The following is a 21,181-nucleotide window of genomic DNA, read 5'->3' on the forward strand; positions in this document are numbered from 1 at the left end:
AGCCAAAAGGTAGTTCTGCATTTAATTAAAAAGTATAAAACAAGGTTTCTCAAATTTGTCAGCACAGTGTCTGTTTTTCACGGCCACAGATAAGATGCATTTTGATTTTATAGGGATTCTGCAGTAGTTTAAACCCATGTTATCTGGTTCTTAGAAAAAATAGTCAATGATTATGTTTATATAACTGTCATTAGTAGGGGTGTGCCAAAATATCGATACTACGATATATCGCGATATTTCGTCTTAAGGTATGTTATTGATACACTGGTGCCAAATATCGATATTTAAAAATGTAAAAAAAAAAAAATGTTTTGTTTTTTTTTTTGGCCCACCACCACCACCCTCTTCGGAGGACAGCTTTATCTTTATTCAAACATAGGTATACAACCAAATAAAATTTAAAAAATGGTTTAAGTAGCTCTGAAACCCACACATATAGATATTTAATGATAGTTGTAGTCATTGTGTGTGTTAAGAAGAGACACTGTGCAATATACTCTTTGTTTACTTGGCTGTCATTCATGTGAAATTGATTGACAATGTTTTGTAATTCCTGTGAAATGGATTCAGTGCAGTCAATAAATTCTGAATTTCTTCAGTGACACAGATATCGTGATGAAATTTCTTGCAATATATCGATTATCGCAGAATCGCTGTATCGTGAGATTATCGTTATCGTGGACAAAATATCGTGATAGTATCGTATCGCGAGGTACCTGGTGATACCCAGCCATAGTCATTAGCATCTGTCTCTGGTGATCTGACTCGCTGGGACAGCTGGACACAAAGAAGGACAAAACTTCATGTATAACATATGTCGAATTTACAAGGAGGCCCAAATAATTAAGAATTTGTCAGAGACAGTGTTTAACAAAGTTTACAAAGTTTCTCTGAGTTTCTCAGTTTTGGAGTCTGGGGGCTTTCTGAACATGCGACAAGAAAGAAATGAGTTACTCTATCTGTACATTTTCCATGTTTATCATCAAAATTGTCTCATAAATTGATTGTAAATGATGAAATCAGTAGAAACAGCTGCTACTGAAGCAGGCTGGTGCAGTGATGCCGTGACAAACTGACTTTTAACAAGGAGAGAAAAAACTTAATGTTTTGCATTTCACGCTGAATTCACACAAAGACACAAATGATCGAGAATTAGCTTTGCTTGTTTTCTTAAAATTCTTGAAATTGTGCAATTTCTTAAAGTCTTTCCTCTGAAGGAGACTGCAGTTAATCCGTTGAAACGGGCAGTGTGTTCACCAACATTTGCTGCTTAGTGTGGCGGGTAAGAGAGCCAAAACACATAATTTGCATTACAGTCAACCAAATGGAGATCACTCAGCGTGTAATACATTCTGCCTATTGTTGTGGCTTCTTCTTGTTTGTTTCACAGATGACGTCAGCTTGCGTCCTGTCACCATAACGACCATCATGTCCTGCAAAACACATGTGCTCAAAAGTGTCCGACACCACCTCGACAAGTGGTTTAAATGATCAGATAGCAATGCACCGTGGTGGTCGTTTACACCGCTGCCCAATATGTCTCATAAAAAATCTTCCACAACAAGATTCCAAGGTTTAGAGACTCTCCAGATAATTGGCCCAATTTAAGCCACTTGAAAGCCTCCCAAACTACGGGCATCTCCCGTACTGGCTTCTACAGTCATGCATGGTTGTTCCTGCGTTGGTGCATTTGAAACTGGGGAGTCTTTTTATCAGCCGTCATCTGTCCGGCACCGATGTGTGTAGGTGAATCATATTGTGGGCTGTTAATAGGCAATCAAAAGATGATGTTGTGAAGTACTACTGTGGGATTATGGGAGTTGTTGGCAACCACCATTAGTAATGAAAGTCTATCTGACATGACTCTGGTAGAAATTTTCACGGACAAGTTAATGTTTGAACGTTTCATTCCGGTACGTTGAGTCAGGTTCGCCCACTTTCATCCTCTGACTCATCGGACATTTCCAGGTGACCAAATTGAAACAAACTTGACATTTTTTGACATTTTAATGCAGAAATGTTACATATTGTATCTTCAAGGCCCCGACCACCGGATGTGTCACATTCTTATCCACCATGGGCACCGCTTACAGCAAACTGAAGGTGTCTTGCGGTGTGTACAAGCACCTTTGACATTGGCAGTACTGACTCTACAGTTTTGGCAACACTAATCTGGCATCCATGATCGAGAGTCTGGACTGCAGGTCTGTGAAATCACACTTGGAGCCCATTTCTTAGTGATCCGTTCACATGGAAAGCAAAGTGTGGACATAGATTGTAAGCACAGCAGCGTTGTGGCACAGTTTGTGTGACATTTAAGGCTGAAACGCACAGTGATGAGCAAGCAGTACATTTCCTTCTACCAGTCAGTGTTTTTTGCATCTTACAGATAAGATCTGCCAAAGTGTGAAATGTTCAAATGCTTCACAAAGGAGCTTTAAAGCCGCACTAACATTAAATATTTATGACAGACTGAGCAGCAATCAAAGTTAAAGCTTTATTTACCAAGAGATGAGCTGCTTCATCAAGACTGGGTTTGTTTTGTTTGATCTGATTTGATTGACAGTGACCGAACAACCCACCAGCTTTCATTAGCTTCTAAATTAAAATATCAGTGAATCCTGATTTGCGCATGAAAGTACATGTCATCACCTTTTTCAACCGCGGCCCGCCGACTTCAAACCAGCGAAAGAAAGCAAAGAAAGAAAACAGAAAATACAGAAATCTCTCATGTAACATAACCGACCCTGTTCAAACTTTGGCATCTTTATTTTTGTCCGTGCGTGTGACCTCGTCGCTCTGAATAAAAAGCTGTATATGTTTTCAAGGCCTAAAGAAAAGAACACAGTGACACCTGACAAAAGAGAGTTCAAAAAAATATCCACGTAACGAAAAATACGGCTTCAATAAAAATGTATTCTGGTCAACAAGAAACAAATAAAAGAATGCAAAAATAACAGAGTAGCAAAATAAAGTGGCGACGGGAAAAGAGCAGCGATGGTGAATACAGTCAGAGAGGGACGGGGAGCGTCGCCTCTGTGCTCGTTTGACTCGCACTCGACGTTCAGTAAACTGTGAAATCACGACAGGCTGGCGACTGCGCTCCTCTCTCTTTTGATTAGATGTTTACAGCGAGCATTTGGCAGCATTTACCTCGGTATTCTAGTGAGAAGTCGGTGGCATCAGCGCCATCTCCACCCTCCACCTGCTCGGCTCGGAGCTGCTGCTGGACCTGCTGCTCCAACTCCAACCTCGCACGGCTTCCTCTCTTCTTCTTTCTCTCTTTGTTTTATTTTTATTTTTTTATTTAGCCCGCTGGCTTTTATTTGCTTTTATTCTTTTTAATCAGCTATGTTTTCTTCCCTGACTCTTACGCCATCCCAACTTTTAGTATTTGCCTTTGAAGTTTGTTGAGTGACTCTTATTTGCATTAATACAGCCCCAACTCCCAATGAAGTTAAAAACGCCGCGATAAATGTAAAATCTTTTGACGATGCCTCGTTCATACCCGATCGTGATACCGTCACCTGTCACCAATGAACCTGTTCACCTGTGGAAATCTTCCAAACGGGTGTTTTTGAAGCGTCCTACAACGTTATCAGCCTTTTGTTGCCTCGGTCCCAACTTATTATTTAAAAAAAAATCCATGAAGCTGGTGAAGTGAAAATTAAACATAGTGACTCATTGCTGTTTTAAACTGAGTTGATTAGAGAAAGGATTAATTATCACATTCTGTTTTGTTGATGTTGTACACAACATCCAAAACATCCAGACTTTTTTGGAAACAGCATTGTAGTAGACGTCAATACCTCAGCTGGAGGTAAACTACAGAAATAAGTGTCGGATGTTTGTTTTTATACTTTTGTAAATGAGCCTTTTTTCCATTTTCTCAACATATCTGATCACTGAAGTCCACCTGGTGAGCTCTCCTGGTTATTCAGTTTAATCCCCAAAAGTCACTATGAATACTCCGAGCGGACTGTTGTGAATATAACATTTCATCTACCTTCATCGTATTTTGGAATCTCTAACTCTTTGTAGATATAAAAGGCTTCTTCTTATATAACATAAACATATTAATTCTTATTTCACGTGATTATATACAAATTAAAACATGATCAGGAACATTATATTGCATTTCTGCCGATACATACCCCTGTAACTTTGGTCATAATTTTATATTTCTAACTGACCCTTTTACGTTTAACATTGACTTGACAACACGGAGTCTGGCAATTATCCAGGCTACTTTTGAGCTGCCCGGAGTGGAAAGGCCAAGCAGGAAGTATCCAGGTGGGGGGGCCGGAGCAAACATCTGGAGAGGTGGAGGCGCGGAGAGGGGGAGAGAATATAAGGATAGAGGTGTCGGGGGGCGACTCAGCGGGGAGATGAGAGCTCCTCCGGCTCCCTGCCGAGGTTGAGTAGGCCGTGACATTTCCAATTTGCTCAAATTGATCGCCAGCCAGACCCTCTCTTCCCTGCCCTCCCCGTCTGTGGTGAAGCCCATGCCCAGACTGTGGCGTGTTATGATGAATGGGCTAAATGTCAAGGACTTGAAACCCAGCTCAGATCCTCCATAGCTACGCTCCATTTAGTATTCTGCCTCTGCGGCTGCAAGAGAAATTCGCCCCTGAGCTCAAGAATGTTGGTTTTTGGTATTTTCCAACCCAGAGAGGTGAATGCTTCTGACAAATGGTCCACATAATGCATGTTTACGTATATTGCACATGTCCCCTTATGGCAGAGAACTTTGTCGTTTTTGTTTATTTGAAGGCTTTTTTTTTTTGGTGTTCTGAGCGGTGAGTCATGAAGCCAGGAGACGTAGCGCGGCTCTGTCCTGAAAATCCTGCGAGTTTGATGCTTTTTGGGGACTGTGCTGCCGAGGTGAGTCACAGTCGCGGCACGGCAGCGCTGTAGGCCAGAATCAGTCGATAAGGAGTTTCGCCTGCACGCTGATGCCAATAGTGGCACGGGCTCAAAGAAACTCCTCCGTAGTTAGCTAGCGGGGGGATACCTGAGACAAGGTCACAGTTAATTACTGAAGCCGCACATCAAAGTTTGCCTTTGGAGTCCGTGTCGCATTTGTTTATAGGATTAAGTCTCCAGCAAACCACTCCAAGCAAGTCTGTTTTAAGCCTGACCTTCCGAGAAGCAACAGAGTCGTCCTTTCATTAGCAAGGAGGGTGGTACTGCACCTCGCCACCCCCCCCTCTCTCTTGTCCTCACTACATAATTGAAACATTTCCAGGAGCTATTTCTCACTTTTTTTTTTCCGCATCCTTCTCTTCTCAGATCTTTTTAAATTTCACAAGTGTCTGCCACAGGTATTCCTGTCAAGGAAAAAAAAAAAAAAAGGAAAGAAAGAAAGGTACTCCAAAGAATATACAGCACGCGCCTTTGCTCGAGATGTGATGACACTGACATAACCACCTACATCGCGATGAGTTCAAAGAAAAACGTAAGCCAGCCAGCTCAGCAAGAATCCTCCTACATCCTAAACACTTCAATGGGAGATGAAACCGCGGGTCATGTTCTGTACTAGAGCTCATCTCTCACTGGAGATTGTGCTGTCGTCGGGAGAAAGCGCGCACGCTGCTGATGAGAGAATATAGACGGGGACGTAACGGCACAGCTCTCTCTAGGTTCCTCGCAGTTTTTTTTTTCCAAAGGGGAACTTAAAGGTAATGAGGCACCTGGCTGAGGCAAGGAGGCCTCCAAAAGCAGAGGTTGCATCCTCAGTCGCTGCTGCTGCTGTTGTTGTTTGCCTGCTTGTGTCAACGCAAAGGGGGCGCCGCTCTCCATACGTGTGAAATTCACTTGACTTCAGAGCGGTGGTCCTGCTGGGCTTCGCCATGGTGTCAATGCTAACCTGATTTAGGCCTTTGGATGCCGCTCCTGCTGCTGGACCGCGGCTGACGGATACATACTGCTCTCTCTCTCTCTCCCTCTCCTGCATGGCGAAGGAAAAACTAACACAATCGGTGTGTTTGGAGAAGGGGGTAAAGTGGTTGCACTCGGTGTCATCATCTGACAGTTTTATATCAAAGCCAGGGGCCAGACAAGAGGTCCCACCGAGGGGAGTCTCCAATTCAGACCTGGTATATGGTCTGTTCTATCTCAATAACAGCCTGTATTTCTACGTCATTGTGAGGCTTATATATGAATTCAGCCGGAATGGATCTGCGATATTGCATTTCCACCGGGAGCATCAGTTTCAGCGGCGTGACGTCTTCTCCTCTGCAGAAAGTCCGGCAGTAGAAGGAAGCAGAAACAGTTTGAAACTGATGATGAATGAGGAGAAACTCTTTCCCCACGGGGAGAAGTATTTACACCTGCCGAAAATTCTCATCACACATCGCCCATTAGAGATAATTAATTTGGATTAATAGGAAGCTAGAGAATAATTTATCATCACTTGCACAACCCCAGTTTAATAAATGTATCAATTCACATGACCTGAGTTTAACCTTTGCTACGGCTCGACTCGGCCTCGAATGCAGAGGAATACATAAATTTGAAATGTGAGGAGACAGAGATGAATATTAAGCTCATGAGTCAAGATCTAGTTTCATTGTTGTCCCCCCACTACCAACTACTTGTGTAGTGTGTGTACAGCACATAAGATTTAGGGTATATTAGTAAGTATAGAGCGCATATTAACGGCTTTTTCGACTTCCAGGCCGTTTAGTTGGAGTAGGATTTTTCCCTCAATGACCCTGTAATTGTTCGATGACAGGAACTACAGAGGTTGTCGTACGTGCATTACAATCTTTAAATGCTTTGCTCAGTAGGAGCTTTATATGGTGTGACACAAGGATAGTCGTTCCTTTAATAACACTTACTAAATACACCCTATTTTTATGTGACAAACTGCAAAACTACAACTGTTAATAGTGTCCACATAACTCTAGATTAAACTGCAGATTGTACTTTTCCATTATTGTATGCCTGCACACACCGACACAAAGAGTTCAGACTGATCAAGATAGAGAACCGCCACTCTCTCTCTCTCTCTCCTTCCTCCAAGGGCATCTCACCAAAACAAAAGACTCTGGTGCTACGCTGCTTTGACTTCTCACCTAAAAAAAAAAAAAAAAAAAAGGGATTAAACTGTAGCTGTGTAGCAGTTTGTTTGTTTTTAGTCTTTAGTTATAACTTTGCTGATAACAAGTACTATTTTTGGTTTGATCTTTTTTAGAGGCGAGTTTAGAGTATTTTCTTCTGCGAGTTTCATCATCTCCTTATTTTGCACATTGAGTTTGCCCAGTTATGCACAGTGTGGTGCACCTTGATGCACCTGGGTGGACCTGTGGTCTGTTAGCAGAGCAGGAGAAGCATGCAGGATGTGTGATTTCTTTATTTCTGGGTGCTTTTTTTGAAAATAAACCATGAAAACCAAACTGTGAATGGACGATACCTTCTTTTGTCTGTGTACATTACAGGCCCGTGGTCAGCAACCTTAAAGCAACCTTTAAAGTTTGATTTTTCAACATATGGCCGCTACGTACGATATCGTTTTTTGCCAGCTGACTGCAGAGCTGATTTCTGTTTCAATTTTGACGATGAGCCCAAACTAAGCACCATCCAACTTATCACCCATCAGAGGGTGGGCGTGTTTCTTGGTCCGGTGCGGCACAATGTGTTCTGGTTTTCTACCTTTTGAGGAAGAACTTCTATCACAGCCCTTTTTGAAGTACTTCTTTAAGTCTTTTTATCTCAGGATATGTTCCACATTCTAAAGTCGGGCTCATAACTAATTCACCAGTAGGACCTGTGGGGGTTAATACATCTTTAACCACTGGTGAATTAGATTTATGTGAAATGTATACCCTTATATAATGTAGGGTCTTTAATGACTTCTGATTTTCTTCTTCCTGAGAATTTGTTAATTTTTTCCAGTAATAGCGTGCATCCATATTTAAGCATTAAGAGTCTGTCTCGGTGTCGCTGCAAGGTTTTTTTGTGGCCACACTTTCGTCATGATCTTTTCTATAATCTGCTAAAGCCACTGAGTTCCTCCCTGCGGCGATGTTCTTGATTAAAGTGATTAGGGTTCGACACTCAAGACGTATGAACCGAGGAGATATTGTACTTCCGATTCAAGCTGGTGGAGTTTTATTCCTTTGGAATATGAAAAAATGTCACTTTTCTGTCCTAAATCATTCTGTCATCACTCATAAACCGGATGGATCGGTGAGATCAGGGGCGCTCAACCTTCTCTCTTGGTTTGCTCCGGAGTCTGCTTTTCTATTCTCTCATCTTCACATGTCTCTTTTTATTCTCTGAAAAAAAACAAATAAACCTTGATATGAGTCAGATAACGAGGGAGAGCGGGAGAGAAAGGAGAGCACACAGGTGACGGCGTGGGCGTGCACAGACGAAAAAACAAAACAAAAAGTAAACAGAAACTTTTTTTTTTTTTTTCCCCGGGTTGGATTTCTTTGGGCTTACTTATCAAATAAATAAAATTCAGACAGATCTCTCTGCCGCACTTCTCACACAGATTTCACGCACTGCTGAATGTTCAGACGTGAGGCTGACAAACTGGTTAGTTTGAGTGCTGATGACCTACTTTAAGTGAAATACGAGTATTTTGTTTTCGAGGACAGAAAAGAGCCTACGATGTAGTGCCATGTGCAATTACTTAATTGTTATTCAGCTTCTTTTTTTTTTTACATATTTATCTTGTTTTTAGTAGCGTACAATCTGTGCTCGGCTGTGGCTTCACTGCCTGGAGCTTGGAAACCACTGACAGTACAAATTTTTATACATTTATTTTAATCATGTTTGCGAGCGCTGACCTCTATGCGTCTCTCTCCGTCTTGCAGGAACACTAAACGCCTTCCTTAAGCAGAAGGGCCAAACAACCTCGGAGGGCCCCGCGTGGTCGCTAAGCGGTAACCAAGGTGAACGCTGGAAGCAGGCCAAAGTAAGCATCCACCCGACAGCATCCTTCCAGGTGAGAGCAAAAAACTTAATCAATCCAATACGCAGCGGCGTTCCCCTTGTTGCCCTCTATTTTCTCTCTCTGACTGTGTTTGTATGGTGAAGTATTAGTTTCCTTGGGGGCTGCATATTGATGTAGCACTCCACAAGCCTCGATATTAAGCAGAGGAGTGGACGGGATCCATAGACAGCGTTTGCCGTTGAGAAAGCAATATCACTCACGCTTTGCCATCAGGAGGCCTAATCTGTGTGAGTGGCGAATACAGAGCTGCAATATTCTCCATCATTTTTATGGCTGCAGTTGTGGAAAGTAATTATAGCTTCAGCTGCACTTCCGTTGTGTGTTGTTTTTTTTGCCCGTGTGTGTGTGTGTTCCCACTCCAACCACAAGCATTCACAAATCTTTAAATTTGTGACATTAGAAACGGAAACAAACACCTGCCACCTGCTGATATATTTCATGAGGGCCAATTTAGCAAGATTACGCTGTGTGCTTACCTCGAGATTTTATCTCACGGCGCTGCTAATTTTCTTGTTTTTCAGCTCTGTCAAGGCTGAACATTTAAAAGACACGCTTGCTTTTCCTCTCTGCAGGTGGTACTCGAGGGTATCAGGGGACCAGGCATCGAGGGAGACATCGCCATCGATGATGTCACGCTGGAGGAAGGAGAGTGTCGAGACCCACCGCCCAGTGAGTAGCACCGCGCACCCCTCTCGTGTCCCTCTTATCTGAGCTCCGGGCTCTCACTACACCTCTCCCCGACCAAGTCGAGATTCAAGAGAGGGGATCTAATCTTAGACAGTTGCCAGCATTCAACTACCATCTCGTGGGGGGAAAAAACACAGTTGCCTTAGCAACAGTGTTGTAATCACATGAATGATAGCTATGCCGGCTGAGTGGAGCACTATAATTGCGCCGCAGGAACAAACAGAAGGTAAAAACATAAAACAGGACACAGAAAATGGCCTGCAATTGACGAGGTGACACTGGCAGGGCCGACAAATGCTGTTCGTTTGATTATTTCTGCCATTTGTGGTCGGAGGAACATTATTTCCAGAGGCTTCTTATACCTAGACATCCCTTTAAACATGCCACAGATGAATCAGGGTAATCTATTTTAATGTTTCACACACTCACTCAGGTAAAAGAGGGTTATTCAAGGAGAGCAAAGCACAGATAAGTGTTGTTAGGACCAAGGAGAATCTAAAAGGAGAATTAAAATCAGAGACCTTTGTCTGCAAGACGTGTCCTCACTGCACGATTATTCATCATTTGGATCCATTATGATTCAAAGCAACAACGCTAATTTGTTTTAGTGTCACAGGAGTCCATGCTGAGGACAAGATGTCAGGAATAATCAATTCAATCCCAAGTGATGAGTCCTGCAGGACTTTGTGATGTAGGGGGGGAAAAGTAATAATCAAATCAACCACGTGTCAATCATGTGTAGCACATTTCATACGCAGGTGACCTCGATGCGTTTTACGGTAAAACATAGAAAACATGACACAAATGAGACAAAAAACACATTTTAAAATCCTCCAAATAAATAAAATAATCTCTCAAGAACACATTCAACGCACAGACTTAGATAAAATACAGTGTTTTGTCCTGCTCCTACGCACATACTGATCACACAGACTCGCACTGAGCCTGAGAGAAAAGCAACATTTTTATGATTGCTTTTAAAAGGCAGATCTCAGGTCAGCGGGCAGTTTGTTCCAGAGAACAGAATTTTTTGATTCAGTTTAAACTCGTGGTAGGAGGAGGCAGGAGACGCGCGCTTGATGATCTGAGAGATCCGAGATTTATTTTCAGGGTCTTATTAATAGACGGTGATACCTTGAAATCAATAAGCCTTTTTCACGGTCGCCATTTTGGCACAAAATAGCAGGTAAACACAGGTGTTGCTAATCACATTAATTAAGGCTCTGTACCTAAATAGAGCGGAACCTTCGTTAATGTCATTAGTAACAGCTGTGTTTACAAATGGTTTTATGTAAGAATGCCTGAAATAAAGGTGTCGTCTACTGTACGGGAAGCAAGTGAAGTGTTATCAGTACAGGTGTAACGTGTCTGTCACAGTGAGTTGGAGCAAACACGCCGTCTTTCTAGGAAGTCCTTAAAAAGTGTGTCACAGTTATCTAATGCCTCTCAGTGATGGGGGTGTCACGATTCAGATTGTAGATTTGAATATCAGTCTTTGAAATCATGAGCAGGAGCTGCTATTCCCCATCCGGCACCCCCCCCCACCCACCTTACAGCAGCCCTACGGCAACTCTGAGAGGACACACTGCCTAAAATACAGAAACATGTCGTACAGCACCAGACAGTCACAGTACCCTTCTGCCATCTAGTGATTCTTGGCTTTGGTAACATTATGTTCCATTATGTTTGACTTGTGAAATAAGTTACTGTTATTACATTCAAAATACATTATTCAGCTTTGAGCATACGGCCTCAGTGTGCTACATCAAAACAGAAATATGGTGGTTGTATCGGACTTGATACCATGTAGCTTTTCTGTGTAAAGGATAAATGAAAATGAATTTTACAGTTGTCCTCACATTAAACCAATAAATGTTAAATAAATACAAATCCAATCAGAGAATCGTGACACCCCTGCTCTGTATAGTGTGACTGGAGCCAGGTGGTAGTTAGCCTAGCTTAGCTTTAAGACTAAAAACAACCTGGATCAGTCCAAAGGTAACAAAATCTGCCTGCCTGAAGCTCACTAATTAATCCCTTTATATCTTGTTTGTTTAATTTGTACATAAAGTGTAAGAAAACACGGATGATTTTAGTGAACAACTATTTCTTGGCTGGGAGCAGTGACTTTCTGGAGCGTGAGTCTGACAGGCAACCAGTCGAGACTCCAGGGAGTTACTGTGTCCAGCATAGAAATAATCCAGCACAAAACCCAGAGAGTAAAATCCCAGCTGACATCTTCACACTACAGTTTTCGTATCTGTGGACAGACACAGACCAGCTGCTGCACCTATCTTCAGTTTTTATGCTAAGCTAAGCTAACCTGCTGCTGTCTTTAGCTCCATATTTATGGAGAGTGATGAAGCATATCACCCAAACTGGCGAACTATTCCTTTAACACACTTGGCTCTGTACAGTTTGTGTACCTGTTTGTTGTATTTCATTGACTGGACCATTTAAAACCAACAGCTACCATCTTCTGTTCCTTCCGATGCAGATCTCAGCGCCACGGCTCCGTCCACATCCTCCCATATATGGCTGCTATGCATCACCATGGTGATGACCCTCCTGGAAGGTCAGAGGTGACCCTTCTCTCTGTCATCTCAGAGGCAAATATTCAGACCCACCGTCTGTGAACTATACCCTCGGCATCCAGTCACCAAAGATTCATGCATCCTGAAAGCAGCAGGGGACCCCTGACGGACCACGGAGGGACCGAAATCCATGAGCGAGAGAGAAAAATAGTGATAAAAAACGTTACACAAAAAGTAATAAAGAAGATGCGCTAATTTTTTAAAGAGACCTCTTTTACAGAAAAACATCCCTCGGTGCAGGACTCGGGACATCTTTACGAGCACAAAGGCAGGTGGGCGATGAAAACAGCCTGGACTTTGGTGAGAGAGTTCACAAGCGTCGAGGGAGGACAGTTTGTAAAGCACAAGAACAATTTTAAGAAGTTATGAAAATATCTTTGGAAGGCAGCGGAATATAGACACTGCTGACTTTTTGAAGAGGAAATCACATTTCCCCGCTTACAAACACACGGAATCAGACCTTTCTCTGTGTATCTTTACCTTCATCTTTCTTGCACCAGATGCCAATCACCGACACTTGTTTTTCACTCTGGCCCAGCCTCACGTCACACCCTGGCATTTCTTTATCTGCTTGGTGCTGTACTGTAGAATAACATGGACTCTAGCAACATTTAGTTCTGTCTGCTTACTCCCCCCTGTAGCTGCCTATGTATCTTTTTAACACTGTGCTCACGAGTCCAAGTGGCCAACCGATGGTATGGTGGCAGAACAAACGAAAAAAGGAAAGAAAAAAAAAAAAAAAAAGACGCAGAAGAAAACAGCGAAGGTGTAGACAGCTGGACCGGAGGGGAGAGGGAAGTCGGAGATGAAATGAAACGAGAAGGGGAGGTTGGAAATGGAGCGGAGAGGAGGCACGTTTAAGGGGGGGGAGGAAGAGTGGAGGGTGAGGAAGAACAGGTAGCGAAGGGCCCGACTCGAAGACTCAGTCAGCGGCCCGCCTGTGGAACAGAAGCCACTTTACTTTCTGCCATGAAACAAAGTGCCTTCAGATTACAAACCGAATCGTGAGCCTGGGTGTTAATCAACATCGGACACATCTCCGTTCATGTTTCCTCTGATGGGCTATTTTCTACATGTTTCTTTTGCCCCACAAGTGCTGATGGGAGGGCATGCGTGTTCAGAGGGGGAGAATGGGGGTTGTGCTACACCCGGATTTAACTCCTGATGGGACCGTTGTCTGAGTGTTTGTCTGTGTGTGCGTGTGTGTGTGTGTGTGTGCGTGCGAGTGTGTGTGTGTGTTTGTGTGTGTGCATGCGCCTAAGCCTATGCCGATGCCCACGTGCGTAGTTCAATGTGAGGGCAGCGCCGGCAGACACCAGGTTTGGAAACAGTTTGGATCAAAAACAGCGGGGAAAAAAAAAGTGCGGCTCTGGATTCTTTTTTGATGAAAGACAGTTTAAGATCATACGGGAGGATAAAGACACTTCGCCGAACGAATATACCCCACTCTCTCTTCCCACAATTCTCCTTCCCTGCGGGCGAGCATTTTTTTAACAAAAGAAAAAGAACAACTGCTGAATAAAACATTGCGTTGTACAGGGAGGAGAGCAGGAACTTCGGGACTGCAGGCTCTTCATTCGGGTGATCCGCCTCGGCCCCGTCCTCCAACCATTTATATGGAACAATACGAGAATAAAAGATAATAATGACCATAATAATAGTCATGATATTTTATTACTCTAGCGAGAATGTTTCTCTGCTTTTACACAAACTGTGAAGATTGACTGTGGAAGATCTACCTGAGACCATAACCTTAACCAGCGGGGTTTTTAAAAAATGTATTGTAAAAAAGAGAAAATAAGAAAATGAAAAATTCCGTTCATTGTTGGTTATGACAAAATGTTTTGAGGACTTGTGTCTTGTTTCTTATTTTTTCCGTTGAAGATGACTTAACTTCCTTTCTCTTCTTGTTGTCTCCCTTTGCATTGCTTAAGTATCAAAGCTGATGGAAGCATAAGAAGTAAAACCAATTTGGTAACTGTATAACTTGTAAATGTTAAAGAAGCTCTATTCAAAGGTTTATGATAAATGTTTTATGTTTGGAGTACAGGAAGCACAACATACAGTTTAAAGGTCTCAACATATAGAATCCATTTTATATTTCTCTGCACATATGTGACCTACTCCCACTGGCTTTTTTCAAAAACACTCAAAGTCCATGTTTAACAGCAAGCTGATCATTTTCTACCCGTGACATTCATATTTATATTGCAACCAGAACACTAAAGAACACGAGGAGAGACACTCCAGTCGGGAGAAATCATGACATCTTGACGAATGCAGACTGGAGTTTAAAGCGGAGGGAGTTCGGTTTGGTGTTGTGGTTGTTCAGCATATGTAGCCTCTCTATCAGTGAACGCCTGGGTTGGTCTGAGTGGGTCATGTACATGTGTGAACATAAAGCTGTGTACAATTAAGTGTGTAAGAAACATGTAAAGAAGATAAATATGCTAAAGCAAAACAGAGCAAAATGATGAAGCATTTCAGGGCATCCTTACAATATCATTATGGTCTGTATGTTACAGAGACATGATCACAGCTACTATCTGCTTTTAGCCATTTCTGTTGTTTGTTTTATTTTTTATTTCATTTCTGTGGTTTTATTTCCATAAGGCCCAGATCACAATGAATGTAAATGGAGTTCTGGGGGGAGTTCTTTTCTTACAGTCTTACTAGATGTACGGTTTTACTAAAAACATATGTTTTTTTTGTGTGTGTGTTTGCTTTTGATGATGAGAACTTTCAGACTTTCATAGGTTGTTTTGGACACATCAAGAACATGAAGTTCGTCTGACTTTGACACAGACTTTGACACGATTTCCAGGAAGAAAAAAAATATATATAAGCTCAGATAAAAATATCCATTAGCTAGTCGCTATATCCTCCTTGTGGTATAGTAGGTAAAGAAAAGTGCCAAAGTGCCCCGTGCAGAAGTCACTGTTACAAAATATGGATATGAGTTCCTTAAGATATTTTGGTGGTTGTTCCTTTTTACACCCCGATCACTTGGTCGATCCATGACGGGAATCCTCTTGTATTAGTTATTACACCTCAAAGTACATGAATGATTAAAAATTACAGCTGGATTAAAATGAACGCCTGGTGTCGAGGTCAAACGTTTTGAAGTATTAGCTTCACATTTTGGGCTGTTTTTTTGTTTGCTGAAAGCTGGTTAGCTTAGCATAAAGACTGAAAACAAGTGTGAAGGTAACAACATCTGGCTGCTATCACCTCTGAAGCTCACTCATTAACAGCTTATGTTATGCTTGTTTCACTCATACGAAACTTCAGGTATAAAAACAATAAATTGAAGTTTGAGTAACTTGAGTTTGGTTAGCATCACAAGCTTGCAGTTAGCGGAGGTTATGGAAGTCACTGCTGTCAGCCGCGAAATAGTCCGGCACATAAAACATCAAGCAAACAATATATAATGTGTTCAACAGTGAGTTTTAGAAGTGCTTTTATAGCTTCGGGCAGAGCCAAGCTAGCTGTTTACCTTTTTTTTCAGTTGTTATGCTAAGCTAACCTGCAATTAGCATATATTCATCACACACTTATGTATGGTATCAATCTGCTCGTCTCACTCTCGCCAAAAGAGCGTGAGAGGATTTACCCAAAGTGTCAAATTCACTGCTCTGAAGTAACAGAATGACTATTTCTTTGGTGTATGTTGGAATTATATCAGTAAAAGCCTGTCAAAAAAACTATAGCAGACCCGACTTTTCTGGTGTACATTACTAAATTCTGGGTATATTCATACATGTCTGCAAAATATTCCTCTGTGCGAAGGAATATATTGTCTAATTTCTCCCAGAGTCGTGGCGGAAATTGGACATAAGAGTGAATCAGCTTGTTTCCATGGTATTACAGCCCTCGCCCGTATTCTTGATTTCCATTTCTGTGCAATTCACACACCCTGTGAGGGATGTGAGCCTGGCGAGTGGCTTACACACTCAACTCTGCTCCATTTATAGATAAAAGTCCTCTAAGCTACTTCAAAGTACAATTGGAGGGGATTAACAGTTTTTGAATATGTAAACAGTGTTGTGTGACAGTTTTCTTTTTCGCACACGTCTTTACCGACTTCATTTTGATGATTAGAGGCTCCTGTGGCTGCGGAAGGTGTGAAGTGTTCATAAACTAATGAGGTTTGAGGCGTTTGCGGCTGCTGATTAGTTTGTTTTTCTGGAGCTGAATGTGTCCACGTGTGCCAAGTGGTTTGTTGTCACCCGGTGCCCAAGACATTTGTTTCCCCCCCCCAACAACAGCACACACAGTATCAGATGTTTCTCAAAGCAGCCACTTTAGTTTGACACTCATACAAGAGTTTTTTCTCCAGCTGCGGTGATGGTGCCATAAATTTTAATAGAGGGTTACAAAAACAAAATGACAGCAGTGTTTTTTTTTCTCCTTTCCTCTGGGTAGACCTTTCTTAGAATCTATTTTGTTCAGTCCTTGAAACAGTGTCACGATAACATAAAAGTTAAAGGGCTCTGTTTCTTTTATTTATTATCAGGCCTGCAAGAATTGTGCTGCAATCTAATGCAAACTGCCTGGTGATGAACACCACAGAGCAGAGCAGCGTTAGTGCAGCAGTCATGCTCAAATCAAGGGCTTCATCTCCAGCTGTGTGGACGTCAGCTGACGAGCAACATCCAATCATATTCATGCAAAGCCCAGTCTCATCAATCTGCATACAGAATAACACGATACACTTTGATTTTGCATGCAGGTGCCACGCCAATCCTTTCTTCCTTCCTCATTAAGAGCGGAACCATAGTCAGCTCACTTTCATTGTCACGGTGAGGTTAAAGTTAAAGGTGCAATATGTTCAAATTTTTCTTGAAAACATTAAAAATTAAATGGATAATCAACAGAATGTAAACGAATAGGGTTTGCAGAGATATCTACTGAAATTAGCATGCTAGCCGCGCCCGGTCCTGGTCCACCAACAGTCCAGCAACAGAGTCCCGTCTACTAGCCGCACAGATAACTGAGCTAACTAGCTAACGTCAGCTACAGCTAGCAGCAGTTAGTGGTTACTCTGGTGATATGCAGCCTTTGAGTATGAATTTGACAAAAGGCCAATTCTCACATAGTGCACCTTTAAATGTTAAGTCGTAAGTTAAAACAAGTTAGCATTGACTTTTGGTTTCACATTAGACAGGAACAGCGGCCTCCTGGTGGGAACATCATGTGTTAGACCCATCCTACACCTCCATCCTCCACCCTGCTGCCTCACTCTTTACACTACGTCACCTAACATTTGTTATGTTGTATTTGGACGCATGTGAGGACAGATTGAGAAGTAACTGGGATGTCATGCAGGTGAACAGCTCACTACTCCACCCCCCCAAAAAAAACCTCACCATGTGCTATTTTTCTGCTGTCATTAATTAAACAAAGTCTCAACATTAATATTTATGTTTATTAAGAGGAGGACTCGTTCTCCCAGCAGAGCCGTTTTCACCAAAATCACACCATGTAACCATTTGCATGAATCTTCAGTTCCTTTGTTGTTGCTGCTGTGTCAGAAAAGGGGTTAATTTACCTCTGTAGTCATTTTTGAAGCTGTACTTTGTGATGTTGTTTTTTTTTTTCGCTCCGCGCAGTAAATGTAAATGAGATTGGAAAGGTTTTAGGGCACCTTTTCAATATGATGCAACCACATTAAAAACCCTCGCAGGTGAATTCAGAAAATGCAGCACAGAATTCAGTCAACACAGGGAAAAGAACAAGTAAAGAGCTCAGCCTTGTAGTTTTTGACAAATACAGCACATTATAAACAAGGTGTTTGGGTCAGCTGAATCGCGTTGCATTACATTGTGCTGGCCGCAGTATACACTAGAAATTGCCTTTTTCCTTTGTAAACAAACGACACAAGTCGATCTTTATTGCATAGAAAAGGCAATAACCGTTTGGTAGGTGGGAGGAGGGAGCAGTCTGCGGCACACAGATTCCTTCAGGAGTGCAGTTTCACCTTCCTTTACTGATAAAATGACACATTCGACTCGCTGCCCTTGTGCGACAAAAAACGGTACATGTTGGTCTTAATTGAACTGAAATGGAAATGGAAAGGTGCTGTGGTACCAAGGGAACAAACACGGACTTGTGTTCAATTCGGTCTGTCCTGGATTATTTAAAAATCCGTTATTTCTTTTGTGCACTGATGAATGCACAAGTGAATTATGCGGCTGTGCATGATTGTACCCGGCGCTCACATTAATAGCATTAAAATGGAGGTGCTGTAGCATTTCTGGAGGTGTTCTGTCGGGGCTTGTGCGGGCTGCAGATTGAACATAATTGCTGCAACATGCTGCATGTTGAAACAATTTCCCAGGTTCTTTGCTAAACTTGATTAAACCTAGCCATGTGAGTAGGACCATGACCAGTTGCTATGTGGGAAAAATGTAATTTAAATCAAAGTATTGCCTTAATTTCTTAGAAAGTGCATACCTTGTACTGTCGAAAAGAAGAAGAAAGTTCCTCCAAGTCGACGGGAGTTTCTCAAGGTGTTTTTTAAAGTAATCCAGCTGTAATTTTTACATTTACCCACTTAACGACTTATTATTCTCACCGTGTATTTAAATGCTTAATACCAAGTGGCTTCGAGGGTGTTTGGAAAAAAAAAGGAACAGTCCCAACATTTCTTTCAGAGTGGAAACGTTCTCATTCTCTGTTCAACCTAAGAAGGGCTTTGTCACATTGTGCCATTCATCGCGCTATTTTCGCTCCCCCTGAATAATTATTGAGTTCCACTAGCATGACATAATTGCAGCCGGTAGCCCCATTATCACTACACACACCCTGCTTTCTTGGTATTGATTCAGCAAAGACAATTGGTGCCAAGAAGGAGAGAGAAGGGGTTTTTTTGGGAGGGGGGGGGTGGGGGAGGTTAGGCACGACCATCACCGACAGATTTGGCTTTCACTGTGAATTTGGCATTCAGGAAAGTGTTCGCACAAAGCACTCGAACAGGAACAAAATGTCTGCCGCACTAAAGCTGAAGCATTACCCCTGCGCTGAATGTGTTTCAAGAGTGAAATTGCCGTCTTAATGCAGTGAGTTTCTCTCACTTTCTCACGGCGGCTAGGCAGCAGTGAGTGACTTCTCGACAGGAGGCTGACTGCAGTCTCGCTAAATAACTGGAAGAGGGAGACACATTTCGGAGATCTCATTTTAGTCTGTCAGGGGAAAGAAGCAGTGTGTCGTTATTTGATGGCGCGGCTGTTCAGCGTGACATCTTTACCAGTGGGGGAAACTGCCACCTCTTGGTACCTCACCGTCTCTGCCGTTGGAAGTGAAATTTTGGCGACTCTTACTTTTTTCTCGATGGCGTTTTCCTCTCCTTTCTCTTTTTCCTCTGCTCTGGTCGCAAAGTGCAGGCCAGGCAGGAGCAAGGCGAGCGCTTTTTACCGGTTATTTTACCATCAGTGCAGCCGACTGTGCAGGATGACAGGATGGAGACGTCCGCCGCCGTGGAGACTTCACCGCCCCCCCCCCTGCTCTTGAAAAGACCCCCGGAAAACAATGAGATTTGATGCTGTAATAAGGTTGTTGAGAAAGCTGTGTTTCAGTGATGTTATTTATCTTGTTCTGTGCCGACACCCTGTAATGATGACCTGTCACTCTTCTCTGTTATGTGCTCTATATTTATATATGATCAGGCTTCTTTTTCACTGTATTTCTTTGGATTTATCACCCATTTTTTTTGTGCCATACCTGCAACTAATGAAAAAATAAAGAAAAGGAATATTTTATGTGCCGTGTCGAATACATTTTCCGTCGCGTAGTGTGAGTATAAAGCATTCCGTATTATACGCCTTGTGCCTCAACACAAATCCTCTTGTTTTTCTGCGGCTCCCCTGTACTTGACACCTTTGTCCCTGTAGCTTTTCAAAGGGAACGCCAACTTATTTCCACAGTGACCACCTGTCTCCCAGTCAAAGGGCCGGAAACAAAAGCTTTTGTGTTGTGCAAATTGTCCTTTTGACAGGACTCCCCGGCTTGTTGTTCTTCTGAGGAGCTAGCAACGCTCGCACGCCTCTCAGAGTTGAGAGCATGTGAGTGATTGTGGCAAGAAAAGAACATCTGAGGGAAAGACGGAGGAATAACAATGGTGTACGGGGGGGACTTGAAAGTCATCCAAAGGTTAGCCAGCAGGGGCCTCCCGACTGAGACAGCTTATAGAGTGGCAACCTGAGGAGAAGCTACTGTACACAGCCAGGAATGACTTTCCATTTAGTTTTTTTCCTGTGCACTCTGCCTCTTTGATATGCAAAATATAAAGGGGGAAACCAACAAACTTTAATATTTAACTTCTAAATAATCACCTGGCCAGAAAAAAGTGGTGTGATGAAGACTCAATATCACTCACAGTGACAATAACACATTGAATTTAAAGGTTTCTGGGGAATAGCACTATGAAGCAATGGTTCAAACTTAAGGGTGCAATAAGAGTAACCGCTAACTGCTGCTGCTAATAGTAGCTGCAGTTATCCAGTGAGCTCAGTTAGCAACCCGACTGGGAGCTCAAAGCACCAGAGATGTGTTGGTGCTGTTTGCTATCAGACTATCACCTCTTAATGTACGAAGTGGCTAACTGGTTAGCATGCTAATTTTAATAGTCTGCGACACAACATCAAAGCTGTTGTTTCTGGTTAATATCTGCATGTTTTAACAAAAGAAATCTCACATTTTGCACCTTTAACTGTTTACATGGATGCTAGATGAAGTGATCGACTGGACGTGTGTTTAGATGCTCCAAAGCGTTTCATCAGAAGAAATAATCTGCTGGAAATGTAACAGAAAAAAGGGAAATATAAAGATGTCAGACTTCACACTCTGGCTGGATCTGAACCACTTTTTTCCACCTCGACTTGTAGACTTGTAATAGACGGCCGGGCCATCACATTTTGATTGCATCAGTGGT

At 42.4% G+C, this 21,181-nt stretch overlaps 1 protein-coding gene across 10 annotated transcripts in view; it reads left to right on the forward strand.

Annotated features, from left to right (window-relative positions):
- LOC115574070 (MAM domain-containing glycosylphosphatidylinositol anchor protein 2) overlaps nt 1–20,009 on the forward strand; it is a 267,969-nt gene extending 247,960 nt beyond the window's left edge. For all 10 annotated transcript variants that reach the window (XM_030405288.1, XM_030405284.1, XM_030405287.1 and 7 more), the window contains 3 exons: nt 8,829–8,959; nt 9,541–9,637; nt 12,153–20,009. In XM_030405288.1, coding sequence (XP_030261148.1) covers nt 8,829–8,959; nt 9,541–9,637; nt 12,153–12,241 — 317 coding nt within the window. In that variant the 3' untranslated portion in view covers nt 12,242–20,009. The remainder of the gene's footprint in view (nt 1–8,828; nt 8,960–9,540; nt 9,638–12,152) is intronic.
- Nucleotides 20,010–21,181: the final 1,172 nt, after the last annotated feature.

Source organism: Sparus aurata, chromosome 22 (genome assembly GCF_900880675.1).
Source record: "Sparus aurata chromosome 22, fSpaAur1.1, whole genome shotgun sequence".
NCBI classification, from domain to species: domain Eukaryota; kingdom Metazoa; phylum Chordata; class Actinopteri; order Spariformes; family Sparidae; genus Sparus; species Sparus aurata.